At 43.5% G+C, this 27,072-nt stretch overlaps 1 protein-coding gene across 6 annotated transcripts in view; it reads right to left on the bottom strand.

Moving 5' to 3' along the window:
• Kiaa0586 (KIAA0586 ortholog) overlaps nucleotides 1–27,072 on the bottom strand; it is a 108,833-nt gene that overhangs the window by 12,714 nt on the left and 69,047 nt on the right. For 5 of the 6 annotated variants that reach the window (XM_037210603.1, XM_028858379.2, XM_037210600.1 and 2 more), the window contains 2 exons: nucleotides 12,868–13,022; nucleotides 10,513–10,621 (listed from right to left, as the gene is read on the bottom strand). The exons of the other annotated variant lie outside the window; for it this stretch is intronic. In XM_037210603.1, coding sequence (XP_037066498.1) covers nucleotides 10,513–10,621; nucleotides 12,868–13,022 — 264 coding nt within the window. The remainder of the gene's footprint in view (nucleotides 1–10,512; nucleotides 10,622–12,867; nucleotides 13,023–27,072) is intronic. 6 annotated transcript variants of the gene reach the window in all.

The following is a 27,072-nucleotide window of genomic DNA, read 5'->3' as shown; positions in this document are numbered from 1 at the left end:
CTGGTAACCTTAGAAGAGTCAAGGAATGGAAAATGAGTTTCCACACACAGGAAGCCGCTGGAAAATAAGGAACAACATGCCATGTCCTAAATCAGGAGCCCGAAAAATCTGCCATTGTGGTAAGTTTCAGGCACGGGGAAGGAGGCTGGGTGTCTGCTCACTGCACAGACACCAGCGGGAACACAGCCTGTCCAGGTTCTAGTCCCCATGACTCTGATAACGGCTCCACGCTGTGAGGCCCTGCTGCACCAGCCCCGGAGTGTCAGGATACAGGGAAGGCAGCAGTGGCTGTGAAAACAGTCTGATACAGACCAGATGGGAACTCACGCCATGGGCAACACAAGAGCAAACAATTGGCTCATTCAACAAAGTCAGGCCCCTGCCCCGGAGAATTCACAGAAGACAGTAACAGTCACCCGCAGTTGATACAAACAAGAAACCATGTGGATATAGTTGAAAGAGCTGTTTTTCCTCACACTAAACAAAGTTTTGATTTCTAAATTCCTACATTCATTAATTGCAATTTGGTGTGGTGTTGACTTTTTTTTTTTTGCCAAAAATAAATATTTCACTTGCAGAATATACATATTTTGTGACACCACAGAAGTAATGGAGACACAGAGACTAATTTTGTGCTGCCTCCTTTAATGTGCTGTGAGTAGACACTAAACAACTTCAGGAGAGGGCCACAGTTAGATGACTTACCACACCGACACAGGAATTAGAAAGTCCCCAGCATCGGCCTAAGTTTTGAATGGCCTGAAGGCTCCCAACAGAACTATATTGCTGCCTAAATAGTTTCCTGATTCACAGATAATCAAGTATTACCACAATTACGGTAACGGGGAAAGGGGCCACGTCCCCACGTCGAGTCTAGCCGACCATTGGATTTAAGGTCACTTTGGGTGGTGACCTTCCACCCTTCTGCTGGCGTGACCCCGCATATCACGTGTGTGCATGTACACACCATTAGTCATCTTACTGCTCAGTTACATGTTTTACAGAGCAAACGGAACTCCAGTTTAAAGTAACATAAGAGTAATTATGGTTCCACACTAGCATCTTTAAGAAAGTACTTATTTTCTGATTATTCTTAAAGACGTTTCCTGTGTTGCCTTTTGTCACAGAATTTTGAGGTAGTTTTTCTGAGAAATGTAGTAGTTTATGTAGTCAATCCTTTCGTATGTATTCGCATGTAGTCTGAACCAGAGTGTCATGATCTATACATGCCTGCTGAGCCTCAAACGATCACCTTCTCTTTTGGATGTAAAAATGTGACAGTTGGAACTAGAGAGACGGCCCAGCACTCGCTGCACAAGCTGAGTCCACAGCACCTACGGAAAGCTGGATGTGGCCAGTGACCCCAGAGATGGGCGTGGAGACAGGCGGATCCTGAGAGCTCTGTCCGGCTGGCCTAGCTGAACCAAGGACATCTGAGGTCACTTCCTAGTTTCCACATGGACACCTACCACATGCACTCAAATGTGTAACACACACACACACACACACACACACACACACACACACACACACACACACACACGAGAAGTGCTGACAGAATACAAGTTACTAAAAACACTACCTGCCAACAGATACAATTACAGCATGAAAGGCCCCCTTGCTAATAAACTTGGTTAGATTTCACTGTACAGTGTACACGTCAAAGGGACTGTGCTGATGAACCCAGTATGTACACACAGCACGTACAAATTTAAGCAGGCTCTACCCGCCCCTCGACACTCATGACAAACAAACATGCTGTGGAAAGTCACTGCGTCCGCCTGGGTCCCACAGAACACACTTCCTGCCAGCACTGTCACAGCGACGTCATTAAAGCTCAGGACCGGCTCAGGTTCAGTGAAAGGAGCAGCTGCCGCCACGCTAAGTGGGGAAAAGGGAGCCCTGTCCTCCGTGCAGCCATGCTACTTACAGCTACTATTTCCACAGCTCCTAATGTGCCGTCTTACAATAAGGGCATTTTCTTCATTGACTGTATCAACCTAATGAAGCATCTATGACACTACAGGTCAGAAAAGCACAGAGAGGTTAAGCATCGTGTACAAACTCACCAGCCGAGCTATGGTTTGGACCTAGGCAGCCGGACTCCAGCCTGCATGCTCTAGACTGCACGGCCTCTATGTCTACAGCAGAGCACGGAAGTCCCTGACACCAAGGAGTCCCTCAGCAGTGCTGCTCCAAAGTGTGCTTCCCAGTCAGACCTGTGAGCACCAGTTAAACCTGCACACCCCCGGACTCCACCGGAGGTAGTGCCAGGTGAAGCCTGGAATCTGTGTTTCAATAACTAGAAAAGTTCCTATCTGCTCAAGTTTAGAAGTCCTGTCTTCAGACACCAAAGAGCGACACAGGAGCGCCCAGCTTTGCAAGCGCAGCACACGTCCATCTTGTCTTGGTTCTGATGCTGACTGCAATCAGCAATCCTCTTGGTCTCCAGTGTGGAGACGGGTAGACATGGACTAGACAAAACTTGACTGCTATGCTGGCTGAAATGCTGTTTAATTTTATTTTATTTATGTTTTTTATATTTTATTTATTTATTTAGTAACTTAAGTTACTAAAGCATTTAATAAATAATTGTGCTGTTTAGAAAAGCACTGGTAGCCGGGCATGGTGGTACACACCTTTGATCCCAGCACTCAGGAGGCAGAGGCAGGCAGATCTCTGTGAGTTCAATGCCAGCCTGGTCTAAAAAGCAAATCCCAGAACAGCCAGAGCTGTTACACAGAGAAACCCTGTCTCGAAAACCCAGGAAAATAAAGAGAAGCATTGGTAACACATTAACTTGTAGCTGTAGTTAATTTTTGTTGGAGTACGGCTGTGCTGTACAGGAGACCTGTGCACACTAGAAGAGTGGATGCTCCCAATAGTGACAATTCGGGTCCTTGGTTCAGATGCCCTGGAGACGGCTTTCCCACTCCCAGGACTGTCTGCTTCATTAATAAAGAACCAGGAAGATGCTGTCAATCTACACACATTACTTCAGTGATTTTCAAGGGCTCGCAAGATGGCTCAGCAGGCAAAGGGTCTTGCTTCCAAGCCTGATGACCTGAGTCTAACCCGGGACCACATGGGAGAAGGAGAAAACTGATTCCTGAAACTGTCCTCTGTCCACCTGCATGGCTTATTTATACTCTAATATAATCCTTTATGCAGTCTGTCCATTTTAAAGGACGTAATTATGAACTTCTCTCCTAGATAATATACATGTTCTCCATGCCCTCCCTAAACCTTTTTTATTATACATTTATTTACTTGTGTGCATGCAGACAATACACACGTGTTGAGGGCAAAGGACAAATTTGGGGGCTTGGTTCTTTCCTTCTACCATGCAGGTCCTGAGGATTGAACTCAGGTGGCCAGGCTTAGTGATGGTTGGACCACCTCTCTGGCCCTCTGTTTACTTCATTCTTAAAGAACTGTCTTGCCAGGTGGTGGTGCCACATGCCTTTAATCCCAGCACTCGGGAGGTAGAGGCAGGCAGATCTCTGTGAGTTCGAGGCCAGCCAGGGCTACAGAGTGAGTTCCAGGACAGGCACCAAAAATACACAGAGAAACCCTTTCTCGAAAAACAAACAAACAAAAAACCCCCACTGTCTTAGCTGTGCATTCTCCCCCCAAAATAATCTGTATTTTCCCCTATTTTATACATTTTCATACAGAAACGGAAGTTAAAATAATCATCTGTTTTAAAACCCATTAATGATCCAGAGAAGTGTCTTTCCTCATGAGGATTACACTCTGGCTTGTATGCAGACACCCTCACATAAACTGAAACACAAAGATGATGTGGTGGTTTGAATAAGCTCATAGCTTTGAATGCTTAGCCATGAGGGAGTGGCACTATTAGAAGGTGTTTTTGTTAGGGTAAGTGTGGCCTTGTTGGAGGAAGTGTGTCACTGGGGTGGGCTTTGAGATTTCAAATGCTTAAGCCAGGCCCAGTGTCACTCTCTGTTCCTGCTGCCTGTGGATCCAGGGGCAGAACTCTCAGCTACTTCTCCAGTCTCATGTCTGTCTGCACCACCATGCTTCCTGCCATGATGACCAGGGACTAAACCTCTCAACCTGTAAACAAGCCCCAGTTAAATGCTTTCCTTTGAGAGTTGTCATGGTCATGGAGTCTCTTCACAGCAAGAGAACAGTGACGAAGGCAGAAGTTGGTACCAGGAGTGGGGGTGCTGTGACAGGCTTGACCATGCTTTTGTTTGGAGGAATATGGACTTTGGGACTTTAGATTAGGAAAGTATAGATTTGTAGAAGATACAATACTCAGACAGCGCTTGTTACCAGTTTGAATATATGGATTTCTGGTGCTTTTTAGTCTGTGCCTCATCATCTCCCTCTCTGAGACCTACATCTCTGTCCTGTACTTTGCAAACTTCTGGTACTGGGAATGTAATCCAGGGCCTGTGCACAAGGTTGACAGCCTAACACTGAGCTACACTTCCCACACATGTGATTTGAAGTGGCCACCATTAAGACCAGAAAAGTCTACTTAAAAAAGTTCAGCTATGGTATTAAAGTTACTAAGATAATGATAATTCTGGTAGGGATTGTACTTTAGCTATATTTCAATTACGAAGGCAAAATTAATAATTTTATTAAATAAAAAATGATTTTACTTGCACAGAGACATCTTCTAAATAGACAGAAACTTTGTGTTTGCTAATTCTCCTACACTCCGAGTTAGACCCACAGTCTGCGACAGAACCGGTGTGAGGTGCCAGGCAGTGACCTGGGCACGATGCCGGGAAAGCACGGGCTTCTCCAAGTGTGCTGCCACAAAGTGGAAGTGGATCCCGACAAAGTCATCTGAATTCTTACATATATATATATATATAGTTGAGCAACACAGATAATCCACGAGCAAGAAAACAGTAGAATTCTGTGATTCTCACATACCTTGACAACCTAAACTGTCCTAGCATTTAATCCTAAAACAAACAGCTTAAATCTCTGCCCTGATTACAGCATAGTATGTTTGCTCTTCTACTTGCCATGTCTCACTTAGAATCTTAAAATACTCTGAGAAACCCAAAGAAAGAAAATATTTTTAAACTGATGACTTTATCACACTACTTTATGCAACTTAATTTTTCCCTGATTCATCATAAATAAATGGATTTAGAACTAGTTTTTCATTTATATTAGTTAACCTAAACAGAAAAAAAAAAAGGTCAAAGTTAACTTCGAGTATGTGGTGGTTTGAATAAGAATCGTTCCTATAGGCTCGTGTATTTGAAGCTTAGTCACCAGGGAGCAGCACTATTTGAGAAGGATTAGAAGGTGTGGCCTTGTTAGAGGAGGTATGTTACTGGAGGTGGGCTTGAAAGTTTCATAAGTCCATACCTAGCCCAGGGTCTCTCTTTGCCTGCTGCCTATGGATCAGGATGTAGCTCTCTGCTACTTCTCCAGCACCATGCCTTCATGCCTCCATGCTCTGCCATAACAATAATGGACTAACCCTCTGAACAAAACCTATAAGCAAGCCCCCAATTAAAAGTTTTCTTCTCTTTCCCCCTTCTCTCTCTCCTCTCTTCTCCCCTCCCCCGCTCCCTGTCTCTCTTTGAGACAGTGCTTCTCTATGTGTAGCCCTGGCTATCCTAGAATTCACTCTGTAGACCAGACTGGCCTCAAACTCAGAGATCTGTCTGCCTCTGCCTCCTGAGTGCTGGGATTAAAGGTGTGCTCCACCACCTCCTGGCTAAATGCTTTCTTTTATAAGAGTAACCTTGGTCATGGTGTCCCTTCATGGCAATAGAATTCTGACTAAGATAGAGCAAAAGTGGAAAAAACAGAAACAAAATCCACTTTTTGAAGAAGCTGCTTTCATGAAAAAGTGCTGAACACATGACTAGTACACTGATTCAAGAGTGGAAGCTTCAACCCCAGGGTCAAAGAACATACCCAATAAATTCAGCAGCAAGTGAAAGAATTTCATCATAATTACTGGTTTGCTTATTCCTGTGTTTTTGAGACTAGCCCATATTAACCTCTTGCCTCAGTCTACTAAATGCTAGGACTGGAGGCATTTGCCACCACATCTGGCTTGAAAGGATCTTATTCTTATTATACTCCAAAGATATCACCTGGCAAAATAATGAATTTAATTTATTTTATGTTGAGATCAGGAAATAAAACAAGATCTTGGTAATTCTTCAGCCACGCAGGGCAAGAGCCTATGTCCCACCACAATTTGCATCAATTTTCCGTGGGAGGCAGCTCACTGAAGATGTTATTTCCAGTAGTCTGCTTGACTTCTTAATATACTCACAATAAGCTACTATGCATTTCAAAGTAACATACATGGTAACTCCACTGTAAAAGAGCCATAATTAGGATTTGAGTACTCTTAGAAGCATTTACTGCAAGAAAAGATGTGCTTTTGATTCCCATATGATGGGGCAAATTCCTTGTCTTCAAGACTTCTGTGCACAAGAGATAGGACTGAATTCCTTCAAGGTCACAAGGTCCTAAGGGCCCCAGGGATTATTTTGGCACCCCGCCTCTCCTATTCTCTGAAATGTTTGGAAATGTTTCAGAATTTCAGAGAAGGGAAGAATAAACCAAGTGCGCACATTTTATGGGAAAAGGTTCTGACTATGTGCCAAGGCAACAATGTTCATTCAAGATTACCCTGTACAGAGCCAGGTATCAATTGTGGAGTGACACTTTATATCTATGTAAATGGTTTATTTATAGATCACTGGTTTTTTTATTTGTTTTAGTCAAAGCTCAAATAGGCCTACTTACCTAACCTTTTCTTTTTTTCCTTTTTGGTTTTTTTTCAAGACAGGGTCCTACTATGTAGATCAAACTCAGAGAGATCTACCTGTCTCTACCTCCCAAATACTGGGATTAAAGGTGTGCACCACTTTTTACACAGATGTAAAATTAGATGCAAAAACACTAAGATAACCTTCAATAACTTCTAAGTAAAACTTCCTCCTGGCCTGGGCACGGTGGCAGACTCCTTTAATCCCAGCACTCAGAAGGTGGGTGCAAGGTGCATTTCTACTAGTTCACGGCCAGCCTGGTCTTCACAGAGACCTCATGCCATCCAGGGATTTAAAGTGAGACCCTATCTCAAAACAAAATAAAAGTTTCCTGTTAGCAAATATCTTGGTTCCTCTCATTTTTCATAATGAAATTGACTGACTTATCAAATGTCAGCTAGCTACTACTGAACAGCGGAGCTACAAGTCAACACAAATATAAATACGGCCATCCCCTGGTCACACACATGTATGTAGCTGAAAACAGAGTCACATTAACTAGGATACCACAGACATTTCCCTATTCCCAGACAGAGTGATTGTTTGTTATAGATAGAATCCATCAAGAAAATAAATTCATTTTTAATTTTAAGACATTAAAAAACTCCAAACTTGCTAAATTATACTGACCATGAATGATTGCAATACTCAATAGCGCTTTGAGCAAGTCTATCTTAGGAATGTTTATTTGCTCATATCTATATACTGTCATGACTAATTTAACTTTAAAACCATCATTAGAAGAGTTTTATAGGCAACATTGTGGTGGTATTCTAATTGTACTGAAATGTGATTTTGATTGTATGTTAATAAATAAAGTTGCCCGGGGGTCAGAGCTATTAGAGCCATAGCAAGAGTGTAGTGGTGGTGGTGGTGGTGGTGGTGGTGGTGGTGGTGGCACACGCCTTTAATCCCAGCACTTGGTAGAAGAGCTAGGTAGATCTCTGTGTGTTCAGGGATACAGCCAGCATTGGAGACATACGCCTTTAAGACCTGGGGGGCGGTACTTACAGGCAGTGATGAGGCAACCACGTGTTTGGGTTTACAACCAATGAGAAGGCAGAACAAAAAGACTATGAAAAGACAGACACACAGGAAGTAGCTCTCTTTCGGAGAGCTAGGACCACCACAGGAGGAAGGGTAAGATTTTAGCTCTGAGCTCTGACCTCTTGGCTTTCTCTTTTACATTGGTTCTGTGTTTCTTATTTAATAAGATGGTTGGTTACATCTACACAACATTTTTGTTGTTGTGTTTTGAGACAGGGTCTTGCTATATGACTTAGACTAACCTAAAATTCTTCATGTAACCCAAGCTGGCTTTGAATTTATGATCTTCCAAAATAGGCCACTTTTCATCAGATTCTAAAATACAATTTAACACTAATGTGTTACATTAAAAAAATATTCGATGGGATTAGAGATGGCTCAGCAGTTAAGAGACTTGCTGTTCTTCCAGCGGCCCCGGGTTTGATTCCTAGCACTAACAGTGCAACTCACAATGACTCCTGACTCCAGTTCCAGGGGATTAACACCTCGACACCCTCTTCTGGCCTCAGGGGCCCACGAGGCACAAACATGATGCACAGACTTACGTGTAGGTAAAACATTGATAACATTAAAAAAAAAAAAGTCAAGGGGCTGGAGAGATGGCTCACAGGTTAAGAGCACTGACTGCTCTTTCAGAGGTCCTGAGTTCAATTCCCAGCAACCACATGCACATGGTGGCTCACAACCATCTGTAATGAGATCTGGCGCCCTCTTCTGTATACATAATAAATAAATAAATCTTTTAAAAAAAGTCAAGACATAAATATATATACATACTGTGGTGGTTTGAATGCGAATGGCCCCCCATAGGCTCACATGTTTAAATGTTTGAACCCCATTAATGGAACTACTTGAAAAGGATTAGGAGGCGTAGCATTACTGGAGGAGGTGTGGCCTTGTTAGAGGAGGTAGTCACTAGGGTGGGCTCTGAGGTTTCAAAAGCCCCTGCCAGACCCAGTGTCTTCCTCTGTGCCTGTGGAGCAGGGGCTCTCAGTCCTCCCCAGCACCACGTTTGCCTGTCTGCTGCCCCGCTCCCCGCCATGATGATAAAGGACCAACTCTCTGAACGGTAAGCCAGCCTCCGATTCAACGCTTCCTACTCTAAGCTGCCTTTGTCATGGTGTCTTTACAGCAACCAACAGAACTGAAGCATGTGCATACATAAAAATCATAATCTAGGACCTGCATACGGGAGAAACGATGCAGTGTAGTCTGGGTTACTTCACTTAGTAAGTTCCAGTTCTGTCCACTTTCCTACAAATGCCATGACTTCAGTTGTCTTTTTAGTGTTGTGTGGGATGGGGAGTGAGCGTGCTGGTGTGCACTTGTATGGAAAGCCAGAAACTGAAAGTCAGAATGTCTTCCTTAATCTCCCCTCTGGACTGGGCGGTGGTGGCGCACACCTTTAATCCCAGCACTCAGGAGGCAGGGTCAGGCAGATCTCTGTGAGTTCGAGGCCAGTCTGGTCTACAGAGCGAGATCCAGGACAGGTACCAAAACTACACAGAGAAACCCAGTCTCAAAAAAAAAAAAGAACCAAAACAACCAAAGTAGTGTTAATTGGCACTGTCTTGATGGCTAAGGATGCTGAACACTAAGTCTCACAGGAGGGAGAGGTAGAAAACTGGAGAGAAAGAAGATAACAGAATGCGTTGGCCATGGAAGCATACAAGGAGTGGTTGGAAGGGGACAGGAGAGCAACAAGAATGCACACAAGGAGGAAAGGGGAGTGGGAAGGGGGTTCAAAGGTCAAGCTAACAAACAAAACTGTGTGTGAAAAAGCCATAATGAAATCTATTGCTTTGTACGCTGATTTAACAAAACAAATTTAAGAACGTGATTGGGGTAGAGCCCTGAAAGGCTGGAGCGACAGAATGGAAGGGAGATGGAGTGTGAGGGCCCAACTTCCTGTGGCACAGTCTTAGTGACATCTCATTAAGGCACAGAATGACCTGCACTTCAGACCTAGATTCCTCAAAATGCGAACAACTAACAAACAGACAGGTACATGAAACAGGAGGCCAACAGCCTTGCAGAAATAGAAAGAAAACACAGATGCCTTCACGCCGACAAGAGGACAGAACACTTCACTAGCAGCACACGATGGGAGCACCATTCGTTTGTAAGCTCCAGTGCTGGTCAATGGCACTGTGTAACACTAGCTGCTTAACGCAGCATATTAATGGCAGAGTCCTTAGAGGGAAGGACAGTGCCTAAGAGTTAGAAATAGTGTTTACTGGTTAAACAAAAGAGCTACAAATCTTACTGTCAAATATAAGGTTCTCCATCTAAATATACTAAATAAGAAAAAACAAGTGAAATAACTCCTAGGGACAAGGGTGAGAGTCATAAAAATATTCATGGCTGGAGAGATGGCTCAGCGGTTAAGAGCACTGCCTGCTCTTCCAGAGGTCCTGAGTTCAATTCCCAGTACGTATATGGTGGCTCACAGCCATCTATAATGAGATCTGGTGCCCTCTTCTGGTGTGCAGGGATACATGCAGGCAGAACACTGTATACATAATAAATAATCTTTAAAATATATATATATGTTCATTATATATTTATATATTCATTATCAGAACATCAAGTTTGATCTGATAAATATAATCAAATATTTAATAAATATGATTATTTAAGTAAGACATCACTGTTTGTTACAAAAACAGCTTACCTTTCTGTTGTGAAAGTGAACTGTCAGATTTATTTCTTACAGAGGTCAGCTGTCTGTGTACTGGCTTCTGTTCAACTTGTTTATTGTCTGCGTCTTGCTGTTGCTGGTACTAAAGAATTTAAGAAATGAAGCTATAATATTACTTTTTCATTAAAAATGTGCTGAGTTAAACTGATTATATAAACATGTAATAACTTGGTTTGTCCTTTGACTAACGCACAGGGGGTGCGTGAACAAGTCCACACCTCCTGGAAGCATCACCCCGCGCAGAATGCCGATGCTGAAGCTCATGACCTGTGGTTCCAGAGTGGCCAACGCAGTGAGGTCAACAGAGGTGTCCGCCCATCCTCTGCCTCTACTCAAAGCCCACACCTGAACTGTTTTCTGTTACAGATTAGACTGCATTTCTAGCTGGCTTTCTTTCTTTTCACTGCCCTCTTCTTTTCGAAGCATCGTCTCAATGTGTGGACCACACAGGCCTCAAACCTGGGACCCTCTGACTCAGCCTCCTAAGTGCTAAGATTACAAGTGTTCGTCCCTGTATTTGGCTAGAATTTTATTAAATGGAATCATTGAGGATATATTTTTGTGGGGAAAAGGTCTAGCTTTTACAAAACATAATTTTTGTTTAAAAAAAAAAAGCCAATTATTGTACTTCTTCAGCGTTCCTATACTCAGAGGGCACGGGAGTAGTGGTACTCGAGAGTAGAGAACCTAACACTCTTTGGCCAGTCATCATTTGATGACCATTGTGTTGTTTCCAATCTGGGGCTCCCACAAATAACCAAGTTCCTATAGACACTCCTGTTCTCTATGCTCTTGGGAAGTAAAATGTACAGGTCATGTGTGCGTCCCAGCCAGCAACGGACTAGAGTTTACTGCTCCACATCCTTCAACAAATGCAGACAGCCTCTGGGACTTCCGCTTTCTAGTGAACACACAGACAGAGGTAGCTCGTGTTTTAATCTGCATTTCCTAATGTTTAGTACCATGCTAATTTACTGTTCAAATATCTTTTTTAGATGAAGTATATGCCCAAACCTTTTGTTCATTTTCACTTCAGCTGTTTACTATTGAATTCTCTGGATTTGTCTTTCTTCCCACTCTACTATCTTTTTGGTCTCTTAATATTGTGTTTGGAGGAGGAGAGGCTCTTATTCTGGAGGAAAGAGAAGTCCCTATGTTTGGTAAACTAATTTTTAATTCTCTCATTTCATGAACAACGCTTTCTCTATCACATGCAGGAAGTTCTTGCCTCTTAGTCAAAAAAGATTTTCTTTGATACAGACACTATTAGCATATTTATTAGATTTTCCTGATCTTTGCTTGAACACAGATTAGCAATAACAAACCCTACATAATGTGGTATTCCATAAGCAATCTTTATTACATATTTTTAATTTTCTTCCTTGAAACCATACAATGTTGTAAAATACCATGCAATGAATATTGATTGAATAAATTAATTCCCAATGAGGAATGAATTGCTAATCATGAATACGAAGCTGTATTTATTACCATGAGCATTTATTTAGATTAAGATCTTCAAGAACAATCATCGTAATTTTTTTAATATACAAGGTTTCATGGGCCATTGGCTTCACTAATTATGATATTGTTATGCTTTCATGGAATGTATTTTATGTATTTTAAAGCTATAAACATCAAATAGTTAATAGGTACAAGTTACTGAGCTGGGTTTATACAGTCACAGAGATATAAATAATATTTTATATACATGGGCAGGGGTCTGTGTCTGCCACAGTGTTCATGTGCAGGTCAAAGGACAACTTGTGGAGTTGGTTCTCTCCTTCCTCCTTTAAGAATGTTCTATGCCGGGCGGTGGTGGCGCACGCCTTTAATCCCAGCACTCGGGAGGCAGAGCCAGGCGGATCTCTGTGAGTTCGAGGCCAGCCTGGGCTACCAAGTGAGCTCCAGGAAAGGCGCAAAGCTACACAGAGAAACCCTGTCTCGAAAAACCAAAAAAAAAAAAAAAAAAAAAAAAAGAATGTTCTAGAACATGCTAACTGTGTTGAGGCACACCTTTAATCCTTTAATCCCATCAATTGCTAGGCAGAGGCAGGAGGATTTCTCTGAGTTTTTGGCCAGCCTAGTCTCCATAGGGAGCTTCAGGCCAGCCAAGACTACACAGCAAGACCCTGTCTCTCTCTGCCATTCCCATTCCACTAAAAATGTTCTAGGTATTGAACTTAGTCTGTTTTTGTTTGTTTTGAGACAGAGTCTGCCTACATAGCTCTGGCTATCCTTGAACTTGCTGTGTAGACCAGGCCGGCCTGGAACTCACAGAGTTCCGATTCTCATTTTAAGTAAAACACAAAGTTCTTGCTTTGGTACCTGAAAAGAGTCTTCAGCTGCTCCTGGTAACTCAGCATCATTGCCTTTTGTTGTTTTGTGTGTCATGGGAAGAACAAGGCTAGAACAAGGCTGCAACTCCAATTCCCTTAAACTCATTGGACCATGACTGGCACATGAACCTTCACAAATATTCCCTATATTAAACATGTAAACAAAAGTTAACTTGTCAGAGTTAGCTCAGAAAAACAAGTGACAAACTACAATTACCAGCATTCCCAAGCAGTTATTGGAAACAGCTATTAAGCTTGTATCTATAGGAAAGCCAAAGCCCACAGAGAATGCAAAACTTAGCGATGTTCAAACAATCTACGGAATATCCCAAGTAAGGTCAGTTAGCATTCAGGCATCTATCCCGGCCTGCCCTTAGGGTCCTGACAGGATACCCCTCAGCTGCAGCCATTAAGAGTACCCCCTGTGTGCATTCACTACATTTCCTTATAAAAGGCGGGCCGTGTACACCTCCTGTCTCTCTCTCCTTTCTCTTCCTCGTCCCCAGGGACCAGTCTCGGCCCCCTTCCTGGGCCCTTCTCTCTCCCCTTCCCCTCGATGATAAACCTACGCTGGCCCTGTTGTATGGTGTGACTCCTTCCCGCCATTTTAAAATACACAAGGTCCAATCAGCATCACCCATGCAGCCCACCCCTTCCTTCCCCACAGCACTCACACTATTCCCACTCGCCTACCCTATCACTAAGTGGTCAGACTCAGGGCGACACTTTGGATAGGACGGTGGAGGAGGAGGAAGGACACAAAGGGGAGGGAGAAAGGGTTGACTTGGCTCAAGTGCCAGGTCACAGTCAGCCCCTGTGCGGAGGTCAGGGTGACAGGCACGTGAAGCACTAGTCACATGACACATACAGTCCAGAGCAGGGCCGATGGACTAATGCATGCAGCTGCTGCTCGGCTTGCCTTCTCCATTCTTACACAGTCCAGGAGGCCCTGTCCAGTGGTCCAGATCATCTCCCACAGTCATACCCCTGGGCCAAGCTAATCTGGATAATCCCTCACTGAGACTACCCCCCCAACCCCACCCCCGCCCAGATAATTCTAGATTGTGTCACTGACAAAGCTACCACACGGGGTATGAGAGGACATGGCCAAAGCACATTCTACAGTGTTATAAAAATGTTCTTATGAAAGCCAGGTGGGGGTGGCACATGCCTGTAATCCCAGCTCTTGGGAGGCAGAGCCAGGCAGATCTCTGTGAGTTTGAGGCCAGCCTGGTCTACAGAGGGAGTTCCAGGTAAGCCAGAACTGTTACACAGAGAAACCTTGTCTTGAAAAAACAACCAAACTAACAAACAAACAAAAATGTTCTTATGAAACCTAGTATTGTGTACAATGAATACATGTCAACGGAAAACAGTAATACTAAAGAGCAACTCCTGATTAGAAAATGCTGGTAGCAATCAGCTCTGTTTTGTATTTTTCTTCACATGACCACATTCCCTTTTTCTAATCTAAATGTCACTTCAATCAAACCAGTATAAAGAACAGAAATCTCTATGCAAATGACATGGCTGTATGCTTGTATTGTTCTTTACACTTCAAACCCCTTCAAATATATTACTTATTCAATAAGTTCTCTGAAAGCTAAGCAGCAGCAAAGACTTAAAGTTGGCAACTTCCAACTCTCGGCTTCGTATTTCATGTCCTTCCTAAAATATTTTTAGTACATGCGTTTGTGTGTGTGCTCATTCACGCTTACACAGGTGCGGATGTATATATGAGTGTCCATACTCATGTGTGCTTGACTGTGTAGAAGCCAGAGGACCACTTCAGGTCTCCATCCATGGGAGTGCCGTCAATCTCCTTTAAGATTCTCTTTGGCCTGAAGTTCAAGAATTATGCTACTTTGGATGGCCAGCAAGTCAGAAGGGATCCTTTTGTTGCTCCAACATTGAGATTACAAGTGCATACTACCATGCTTGGCTTTACACCCTCCCCACCCCCAAAATAAAGGTTTTTAAATTTATGTGTATGACAGTTGCCTGCATGCATGCATGTGCTCCATGTGCCTATCAGAAGCAAGCTGCCCACAGAGGCAAGAAGGCAGTATCAGATCCCATGAGCAGATGCATGTGAGTTCCCATGCTGGGAACCAAACCAGGTCTTCTGCAAGAGCAGCCAGCGGTTTAAAGGCTAAGCCATCTCTCCAGCCGCAGGCTTGCCATTCTGTGTGGCTCAGGCACCAGGCTCTCACACTTTCAAGGCAAGAGCTTCCCTCACTAAGCCAGCCAGCTCCTTCCACAAATACTTCTAAGAAAATCTTGATTTTCTTATTAATGCTTATCTTTTAAATATAGCATAATTTCATTTAATCAACATGAAAGACTTTAAGAGTTATTCATGAACTAAATTGTTTAAAATGGAGTATTTTAATGACACCATAGACCTTTTCATTTTAAAGGCTTTAATCACCTTCACTGGAATTGAACAGCTGACAATTTCCTAGATATAACAAACAACCAGTCTCTGATTGACAGTTGATGTTAAATCAGGTTTTTAATGGGCTCTGCACAAAGCGAACTATATCCACTGAGCTTTAACGTCTCCCTACATAGTAGCGGTTCCTATGTACAAAGCAATTAGGAAAATGGCTGATGGGCTAACTCTCCAGTGCCGCAGAGGTTCATTAAAACAGTGGCAAGAATGTACAAAATGAAGAGCTACTAAAGTTCCTGTGTTGTATCTGCTCTTTAAAGAGCGGCATTCCTGTTTCCGGTCCTATGTCTTTTACAACCCTTGTCTACAACTGTCTGTCAAAGAAACTGAGAATACGCATATTCAATGTTGAAAGCAAAATATTAAAAACATTTTTTGCTAATGATATGGTAAACACCAAAGATTCTAGTCTAATAGAAATAGACTAAAATAACTGAGAATTAATAAGAATCTTTGGTGCCATGACTGGACACTACATAAACATTCAAAACTATTAGCTTTTCTCTTCATTATAGCAATAAGAACAAAGAATGGAAAAACTTTTACTATCATGATCAAAACTATAAAATATGAACAAAATTAGTAGAATCCATATGAAGACAATTATGAAATCTTACTGAAAGTCAAAAATTCCACAAGGCCATATGTGGAATGTTCTACTTGTGGTAAATCTATGGTATTCAGAAAGAGGATACAAACAAGCAGACAAATGAACCCAACACCTAGAGAGGAAAGTCAGCAGCACAGAGCAAAAGGTCTGCAAATCAGATGAGGAAATTAGCAATATATAACTTCCGCAAGGAAACTGAGATAAAAATATAAACACCAAACAAACAAAAAACTCAGAAATGTTAAAAATGAACACTGGCCTCCCCACCCCCACCCCCAGTGGTTAAGAACACTGGCTGTTCTTCCAGAATTCTAAGTTTAAGTCCCAGCAACCACATGGTTGGTGGCTAGCAACTACCTATAATAGGATCTGATGCCCTCTACAGGCAGTCAGGTGTACATGCAGACAGAACATTCATATAAATAAAATCTTCTGGAAAACAAACAACAAACCCAATGAATCTAATAAAACCATGGTAGAAAGCCTTACTGATAGACTGAACCAGATACAGGAACACTATCAGGATGGAGGTCAAGGTCAAGGGATTATCATGTTCAAATAGCAACAAGGGGAAACCCAGCAGGACCACTGAATCTAAGAACTCTGGGAACAGGGCAAGAGACCAAACCTACAAATTCAGAGGACAGAAGGAGCTAAGATTAAACACTAGAGAATCCAGTCAGTGAAATTATAACAGAAGATTCCTCAAATCGTAAATCCAAACCCAAAAGGCATTTAGAATCCTAAAAAGACATGACCACAAAAGAACTTCTCTATAATTTATTATATTCAAAATGTCAAAAACACACAGAGAGAGGGAGGGGCGGTATTAAAAGCTGTAAGAGAAAAACATCAATTCACCTACAAAGGCAGAAACATCAGAACATCAGATCTTTCATCAGCAACCCTAACACCGGAAGCTCTTCTTTCTTTTAAAAACATATATTTACTTATTTAGTATGTGTTGGGGGAGGGGAATCATGCCTTGGTGCCTGTGTGGAGCCAGAGGACCCAGCCCCTTCCCTCCACCACGTGAGTTTTGGGGCCTGAGCTCAGACCATCGGCCAAGCGGTCTCAGCAGACCTAATCTGATGGCCTTGAGTCCTGAGATGGAGGAACTGCCAGCTGTGACTGCTATACTCAGCAAGTCTACCTTTAAAACTGAGAGGAAGAAGGGGGGGGGGGTAATTTCAGGACAAGCACAAACTAAGGCAGTTCACGACCACTAAGCCAGTACTACAAGCTTCTCAAAGGAATGCTATACACAGAAAAGAAAGGCAGCTTCTTAATCACGAGAACAGAGGAAAGAATAAATTATGAGAGGAACAGTTGGTTGTACTTTCTTGATTTAATTTTGATGTCATAGCTACCTAGGAATCTATCCATTTCTTTTTGTTTTCAGTTTGGGGGCAGTCTCCCTCCCCAAGACAGGGTCTCTCACTACATAGCTCTAACTGTCCTGGATGGTCATTATATAGACCAGGTGGAATAAAAGTCATAGAGATCTACCTGCCTCCGCCTCCTGAGTGCTCGTATCAAAAGTGTGCATCGCTGGGCGGTGGTGGTACACGCCAGCACTCGGGAGGCAGAGGCAGATGGATCTCTGTGAGTTCGAGGCCAGCCTGGTCTATAGACAGATCCAGGACAGGCACCAAAACTACACAGAGAAACCCTGTCTCGAAGAAGAAAAAAAAAGTGTGCATCACCACACCCAGCTGGGGGATATGTTTTTAAGTTATTCCCTAGTGAGGCTGGGCAGTGGTGGTATACCCTTTAATCCCAGCATTTGGGAGGCAGAGGCAGGTGGACCTCTGTGAGTTCGAGGCCAGCCTGGTCTATAGAGTGAGATCCAGGACAGCCAGGGCTGTGACACCGAGAAACCCTGTCTCAAAAAAAAAAAAACAGAAAAACTTATTCCCTAATGAGTCACAGGACTTTGCTGGAATTGGCTGTACACCCTCTTTGCACCTCCAGCGTAGGTTTTTTTCTCTCTCTCCTCTCCTCCTCCTCCTCCTTCTCTCTCTTCTCTCTCTCTCTCTCTCTCTCTCTCTCTCTCTCTCTCTCTCTCTCCTCTCCCCCCCCCCCCCCGTGCGTTAGTTTGGCTGCAGCATTACCAATCTTGTTCATTCTTCCAAAGAACCAACTTTCAGTGTGATTCTATATATTGGTCTTTGAGCTTCTAACTCACTAATCTCTGCCCTATGCCACATTAGCAACAAAAACGGACACACACTTTTTCACAATAGTTTGTCACGAGAATGCACGTGTTACAAAAACCCCGTTGAACTGAAGATAAAAAGGGAAAGACAAGAACATCCCCACCACTGGACACATACTGAGCAAGGTCACCACTACTGGCCATTTGATCTACAAACTCGATGAGAGACAAAGAACCACTAAAAAATTTGAGAGAGGTGCTTCTGAGACGGGAATGAGCTCCTCCAGGATTACCCGGGTCTTGGACAAACTAAAGCTAAGAATGGAATCACTAGTAACATCTCCCTGGAACTTAGACCGGCAAGGATCATATCCACGCCCTAGGACATAGCCTTTACAGGCCTATCTGGGCTGACCACACCGGCAGATGACTGCTGTGGGTATTGCTGAATTTGAAGCTGACTCTCCAAAAACGGCAAAATCATGAGCATGCCCTTTGGTTTAAACACTGGGTATAAAAGAGTTCATTGTTGCTATCAAAAAATGGATTCCATGGAGCCACTCCACAGCCAGAAAATATGAAGAAATTGTTAAAGAAGTCAGTAGCTACATTAAGAAAATTGGCTATGACGGGTTGGAAAGACGGCTCAGTGGTTAAATAGGACTGGCTAATCTTACAGGACCCAGCTTCAGTTTCTAGCACCCATATGGCAGCTCACAACCATCCGTAACTCCACTTCCAGGGAATCTGATGCTCTCTTCTGGCCTCTGTGGGCAGCAGGCACATGCGTGGTGCACCGACATCTACACACATACATAATGAAAAGAGCTTTTAAAGCAAACTGGCTCTGAACCTGGCATGGTAGACTCTGCGGTCATCTCTCTTTAGAATGCTGACAACACGTTGGTACCAAGGACGCAAAGTCACTCATGAAGACAGCAGTGACTGGGGCTGGAGAGACTGCTCTGCGGTTAAGAGCACTGGATGTTCTTCCAGGGGACCCAGGTTCAATTCCCAGCACCCACATGGAGGGTCACAACTGTCTGTAACTCCAGACCCATGGTACCAAACAACCTCATACAGACATACATGCAATCAAAACACCAATGCACATTAAAAATAAATAAATAAAGCTAGCAATGACGATGCAAGCATACTTGAGGTGGCTTTGGGATGGATCTCACCATCAATCTGTCCAATGACAAGCCTTTGCACCTGCCTCTCTCCCAGACGTCTATAAAATTGGTAGTATTGGTACTGTGGGCCAAGTGGACACTGCTGTTAGCATTCCTGCTTGGTGGTTAACCTTGCTCCAGGCAATGTCACAACTGAAGTATAAAGCCTATTGAAATGTCGCTGAGGCTCTTCCTGGTGGCTCTGCAGGTGTCAACGTCAAGAATATCTGTCCGAGATGTCCTCTGTGGCAACACAAAAACGCCCCGCGATGGAAGCAGCTGGCTTCACTGCTCAGGTGATCACCCTGAATCACTCGGCCAAACCCAAGCTGGCAATGGCCCTGGGCTGGACTGTGCCACGGCTTACAGAGCACGCAAAGGTGCTAGGCTGGAGGAAAGGCTGGTGGCCTTTCCGAGAGGAAGCCGGAAGACAGCCCTCCACTGCCCCGCTCCACGAAGCTGCCACCACTGGTATGGCTCCCGCTAAGCCTTTGTGTTGAGAGCTTCTCTGACTTCCTCTTTTGGATCATTTTGCTCCTCATATGAATCAGGCTGTTGTGTGTACCATCAAGGCCACAGACAAGAGGGTTGCTGAAGGTGCCAAGGTCACCACCTCTGCCCAGGAAGCTCAAAAAACAAAATGGGTGTCATCGTTCCACCTGCATGGATGGTCTCAGGACTACTTGTCTCGATGGGCCACTTAAGTTCAACACTAGGTTAATAACAAAGCACAGTAAAATCCCCCGCCCAAGGAGGGAGAATATTTTCTCTTGTGGACCTTTAAGTCATTAATTTTTAAAATCAGTACTTTTTAATAGAAGTAACTTGACCAAAAACTTGTCTCAGTATTTTAAGACCCATTAAAATAAAGTTTAACGAGGAGGGATATAGAATGTGAAGGTTAATACTGTCAATTAGATAAGGTCTACAATCAGCTAGTAGACAGGCAGCCTTTGGGCATGCTGGTGAGGAGTTAAGATAGCTGAGAAGGAAAGACAGCCTCAAGAGTGCCAGGACCATCCATGGCTGCAGTTCCGGACTGACGAAAAAGGACAAGGCAAGCTGAGCATCATCATCACCACTCTGCTTCCTGACGATGGAGTCTCGGTGGTCAGTAGCTCACACTCCAACTGTCCCGCCTTCTCCTGTGATGTCTGTGCCCTTGAGGTGTGACCCAAAACTAACGCTGTCTCCCTTAAGGTGCTTCTGTCGCAGCAACAGGTCACATAGTGACAGAAGTTGGTGCTGAGAAGTGGGCTGGAGCTGTAATAAACCTGACCACGTGGTTCCGGCGGCGCTGGAACCGGTCTCAGGGAGCCTGTGGAAGGCTGTCAGGGATGGGCCATCTAAGCCTAGGATCCTGTACGCAGAGGTTAACAGGCCATTCTGGTAGGGGCCCAGAAGACAAGCTAACAAGAGAAACACAAACAGTGGAGTTTATGAGGCTTCCGAGAGGACTGAGGACTCCTGTTGGAAACTGGGTTAATGGCACTCCTGTGATGTTCTGGCCAAGAATTTGGCTGCATCTGTATCCCGAGGACTTGAGTGGGGTTGAATTTAAATGTAAAGACTGATTTGTTTGACTTAGGAAATTCCAAGACAGGAACACATTCAGGCCGTGGTGTGGCAACTATTTTAACAGCTCTCCTCTAGGTCTCCGTGAGCGATCCACCAGCGAAGCAGAAAGATGTTAGATGTGTGTTTACAGACAAGGCAGGTTTGAAAGCAGCTCTACTTACTGCTCAAGTGCCTGGCACCATTAAGGAAGATGCTACTCTGTTCTAACACAACAGAAACGGTGTCCTGGGGGCAAGACTCCAGTCACTGGAAGCTCCACTTTGTGAACAATACTAATTCGTTTGAAAGGGGAGCACCTACCCTGAAACAGACCCCACTGAAGCCGCTCCTTGCTCCTTGGAAGCCTAGCCGTGTCTCCCCAGGGCTGACACACGGAAGTTGATGTACCTGTGGGCTGAGCGGCTCAGGCTCCATGCCAAGCGGGCAGCACAACTGGGTAGCAGCATCACTGGCTTTGCAGACATGAGAAAATAGATTAAGAGGATCGTGGAGGCCTGACACAGTGTCAGAAAGTCCTGAGGCAAAGCAGTGTATGACAAAGCTGGAGGTCCTGAGACGCCACTGTATGAAACTGCAAAGTAAAAACTAATTTACAATGGAGAACCCAGGATGTTGGAAATACCGGGACCCAAACCCACCAGGACCAAGGGACATCTGCCAAGGAAAACTCCAGACACTGAGTAAAGCTGACCCAAGAAAAGGCCATGTATAAAGCTGGGCGGTGGTGGCGCACGCCTTTAATCCCAGCACTCAGAGGCAGAGGCAGGCGGATCTCTGTGAGTTTCAGGCCAGTCTAGTCTAGAGCAAGATCCAGGACAAGCACCAAAACTACATGGAGAAACCCTGTCTTGAGGAGAAAAAAAGAAAAGAAAAGAAGAAAGAGAGAAAAGAAAAGGCTATGTATGCTGCAGGTGAGAGCTGGAGGATCGGAAGGGGCTGCCAAGTCCTCTGGAGCCCCAAAGACTGCATCATAGGTCCCCGAAGCTGGACGTGGAGCTGCAGATTTGAGCTGGACTTTGGTCTGATCACTCCTTACTATTGTCCCAATTATTCCCTTTTGGATTTTTAAACAACGCTGTAATTATTAAAAACAATGGAGACTTTTTGTACTAAATCAACTTTTCTATTATAAAAAGGTCATGAGTCTACGGTGATAAAGGTAATTGGGTCGGGTGTCAAGCTGGCACGAGGTAGAATTGTGACGGTCAACAGCGTCACCTGGCAGGATCTAAAATCGCCTAGAAAACAAGCCCTGAGTGTGCCTGTGAGGAATGATCTAGACTAGGTTAACTGAGGTGGGAAGACTGGCCTGGAGCATTCCATGGGCAGACAGATGTCCAGACTGAATTAAAAGAGTGCAAGGTGACCATCAGCACTCTGTTCTCTGGAGTCAACGTCAGCGGCCTCCCACTCTGCCCACCACGCTTCCCTTCCAACGATGGACACCTGAACTGAGTCAAAATAAACTCACCCTTCCTTAGCTTGCTTTGGTTAAAGTGACAAGACACACAAATAAGACACAGATCAATGAGATAAAAGGACTCAGAAATAAAGCCACACAACTACAGCCACCTAATCTTTGACAAAAACAATCATTAGAAAAAAGACAGTCTCTTTAACAAAGTGTTGGAAAACCTGGATACCTACATGTAAAAAAATAAAACTGTACCCATATTTCTTACTCTGCACAAAAAACAATTACAAATGGATTAAACACCCCACTATAAGGCCCAAAACTCTCAAACTGCTAGAGGAAACCATGTCTTTAAGACAACAATCACAGGCACAGACCTTGTGGAAAGAATTCCTATGGTAACATGGAAATCATTCTAAGAATAAACAAATGAGATTACATGAAATCACACAGCTTCTACACAATGGAGAAACTACCAACCGAGTGAGGAGGCAGCTTACAGAATGGGAAAAATATCTATCTACACATCAAACAGAAGATTAATATCTAAAATATATTAAAAAAAACCACTAAAAACTAGTGGTCCCAGCAATGACGGAGTAGTGAACTGAACAGAAGCTCTCGGAGAAGGACAAGGGTGGAGATGCTCGGGAGGACAAGGCCTGCTATGCCACCAGGAGGACCTGTGTTCAGATCGTAGCACACATGTAACATCCAGGCAGGCCAGTGTCTGTGCCCCAGTGCTGGGAAGACAGAGGTGGAGCCTAAGGACTCACTGGACAGTCAAGCCAACTGGTTAGCGCCAAGTTCAGTAGAGGCACTATCTCAAAAACTAAGGCTAAAGTGGTAAAGGGAGACATCAGCATGGACCTCAGGTCTCCACATAGGTGCACAGACTTCCACTGGGTGAGCACATCTGCATACACAACTCTCCACACACACAGATGACAACTTCTAAACAGAACTACAATGTAAATAAATATTCAGAAAAGTGTTTAAGATTCCTACCCACAGGGAAATGCAAATGAAAACTGCTTGAGAGTTTTACCCCAATCAGCATGGCTATTACCAGAAAGAAGGACAACAAATGCTAAAAATGTAAAGAAAGGAAAACCCGTATTCACTGTCAGTAAACTGGTACTGCCATTTGGACATCAGCGCGCAGGTTTCTCAAAAGCTAAAGACAAAATCCCCACAGGAACTGCTTGAACCACAAAGGACTCGTAAGTACCATTAACACAGGACACATGCACATCCCTGTTTACTGATGTACTATTTATAAGCTAAGAAATGGAACCAGCCTAAACATCTATCGAGATGAGTAGATTAAAAGAAATGCACACAGACATGACAGAATTATGTTCAGCTGTAAAGAAAAAAAAAATGACATTTGTGGGAAAATGGGTGGAACTTGAGATCACTGTGCTAAGCAAAGTAAGACTCAGAAAGACAAACACCACATTTCACCTGTGTGTGGGGTTAAGACAGAAGGGGACTGTGAGACAGGGGAGTAGGATGAGTGGGAGAAGGGGGATAGAATCCACGTGACATGAAAGAAGGAAACCACCTGGCAGGGTGGAAGAACCACCAGGAAGTGAGAAGGGTGACAAAAGGTGGGTGGAGAAGGGATGAATAATAACACTAGATAAGGGGTCGGGGACTTAGCTCAGTGGTAGAGCGCTTGCCTGGCAAGCACAAGGCCCTGGGTTCGATCCTCAGCTCCAAAAAAAAGAAAAGAAAACTAGATAATTAGATAGAAGTAATCAATATTTTCTAAAATAATTTTCATATTGTATTGGATGGTAGCAAGGATCAAGTATATATATATATATTATTTTTAGTTTCTGTGTATTTCAGAATACTGTACATTCAGAACAGTCTGTTAAATCACACTAAAAGGCCACGGAGATGGTTTATAGGGTAAAGGCACTGGCAGGCAATCCTGAGATCTAAGTTTAATTCCTGAGACCCACACGGTCGGAGAGAATCAAGCCTGGAAGTCGTTACCTAAGGGTGTGAGGCATGCATGCACATGTGTACACACACGCACACACACAAATAGATAAGCAATAAAAAAATTTTAATCATACTAAAAGGTATTCAAGTTATACACAATCCATCTTATTCTTTTTTTGTTTTTTTCGAGACAGGGTTTCTCTGTGTAGCTTTGGTGCCTGTCCTGGATCTCGCTAAAATTACCTTTTAAAAATAATTACTTCTTTGTCTCAAAAAGAGGTAATTTAATCGTTGTCAAATGACTAGGATTTTTCTAAAAATAAGTTTTCATTGAATACAACAATTATTTACTATACCACAGGTGACTTTGGTTACTACTAGAGAGATAAGGAAATGCTAGGCAGGCTGTGAACTCAGATTTTACTCTGCAAGGGCTCGCCTCCTAGAGTTTCGCAGGTGATCTATGAGCGCCCTCTAGTGTCTACTCTGTTACTGCACTCTGCACAGTGAACCACGTGTCCCGTTATACGCCATATAAAAACTAATCTGAAAGTGTGTAACAAGTGTAACACTCTCACCATATGCACAAAATGATAAATACAGCAATTTTATGTATATTCCCCGAGAAATTCCAGTCATGAATTTCTTTCAGTTCTGAGCAATATAAGGCTCTTACTCAGTATGAAGTCAATATTAAATACTCTACAAATGCTCTAATTTTAGGCATAGACAGTCTGCACTAATGTTTCATTCATTTTTTTTAATGTTTCATTTATTTAATTTGGTGTAAAAAGTAAAAATTTTTTGCACTATTGAAATCTGTCTTTTGACACTGGAATACATTCTTACATATGGTCATGTCCTACATTATTTTAAGGCTTATACTTCTGAGTCATATTTTTTTTTTGCTAGTGACATTACTCGCTGACTATATTTATTTTATAATGTAGGAATGGTTTTGGACAAGAGGCAAATTGAAGTCTTTCCTTATTCCAGTTGAAAACAGATCACAAAGCAGCGTAGAAAACTAACGTTAACAATGTGTTTGGCCCAGAAACTGCTGATGAACACACCAGGCCGAGGGGGGGTCAAGATGTTCTGCAAAGGAGACGGGCCTTCAAGACGAGGAGCACAGTGACCAGTTCCTGAAGCGGATGTTCTCACAACTACACTAGAAGTTGCCAAGTACTCACTGTGGACCACTGAGGGGTCACTGGACATTTGAATTAAGTTGAGAAAGTGAAAACATTCAGTGAGGACCTCACCAGATGACTGAAAACTTTTTAAAGATCATACTTTTGAACTTCCACCCCTGTTATTCTATGTACCAGCAACCATTTCAAACTGGACCGTGACCCGAAACAAAAAGTGGGTTGTACATGACAGCCGTGACGACCAACCTAATGGCTGGACTGGCTGAGAGGCTCCAAAGCGCTTCCCAAAGCTAACTTTTCGCACGTAAAAACGGGCCTGATTACTGTCTGCTGCCCGTCTACCCGCTACAGCTTTCTGAACCCCAGAAAACGATGACTGAGAAGTGTGCTCAGCCAACTGAGACGCACAGAAACTGTGCCGCCTGAAACAGCCCTGGTCAGGAGGGCCCAATACTTCTGTCGGTGTCTTCTCCACGACCACAGCCAAGCACCAATCCCACAGCCAGAGCTTCAAATGGTGAACAAGCTGGGTGTGATGAAATTAGCTATGAAGTCTGCCTCGTGACCAAATTCACCTATCTCTCACCAACTGACTGCTGCCTCTACGTGTCCGCAGAACTTTCATCAGTTTAAATGCTTCCACGGCCAGCAGAACACAGAAAACACTTTCCAAGACTTTGTCAAACTGGGAAGCATACGGTTTTGTTATAGAAATAAGCAAATCTATATTTTGTTGACAAAAAATTGTGTTGACTCTGATTTCTATTTGACAGGCTTGAGTCTAATTACAGTGACTTAAAATTAATCTGAAACCTCAGTGCACTTTGCATCAACCTAATACAGAACGCAGTAAGGAGCCTGGGAAAGTCAGTAACAAAGAACACGCAGAGCTCAATTAAGTGGCCAATTTCCATCTGCAAAGTCACCCATTCACAGACACCTATTTCTATGAAAGATTAATACGTATAGGAACTTCTGGTCATTCTGCGGGTCTACACCAAGTGGTGAAGAACTGACTCAGCCGATACAACCCTCTACTGTGTGGGCCTGGGTGCTCCAGCTGACACTGCAGTCACCTTTCACAGGAAGTTGAACGCCACGTTCACATTTGTGACCTTTGCACGGCAAGTTTAACGCCAGCTTCACATTTGTCTTCATTCTCTCCTCTTTTCCTCTCTCTCCATCTCTCCTTCTCTCCATCTCTCCTCCCTCTTCTTTCCTCCCTCCCCACTTGTGTGTGTGTGTATGTGTGTGTGAGACACACACACACACACACACACACACACACACACACACACACAATGCTACTTGGAATGGTACCCAAGCCAATTTAAAAGAGAATCACTGTTCAATGTTCCTGAGCACAAGAAGGCTCTGTCGTGCCTATGCAGATAAGTGTGTTAGATAGATATACTTCCTTCAGGCATGAGTTACAGTGCTGTGGGCTGTGACTTCAGTGTTAGTAATCAACAACATCAATTAGATACAATGTCTTTAAACAGAAATACACACATGAAACTAGGCTATGTACTGATCAACTGACAATATACAAGAGGCTTGCAGGAACCCAATCCTATTAGCAAGTTCAGTGTTTGCTAATATATACTCTTTTTTTTTTTTTTTTTTGGTTTTTTGAGCCAGGGTTTCTCCATGTAGTTTTAATGCCTATTCTGGATCTCGCTCTGTAGACCAGG

The sequence above is a fragment of the Peromyscus leucopus genome, chromosome 14 (genome assembly GCF_004664715.2).
Source record: "Peromyscus leucopus breed LL Stock chromosome 14, UCI_PerLeu_2.1, whole genome shotgun sequence".
In the NCBI taxonomy this organism is placed as follows: domain Eukaryota; kingdom Metazoa; phylum Chordata; class Mammalia; order Rodentia; family Cricetidae; genus Peromyscus; species Peromyscus leucopus.
This window is presented reverse-complemented; position numbering and strand designations above follow the sequence as displayed.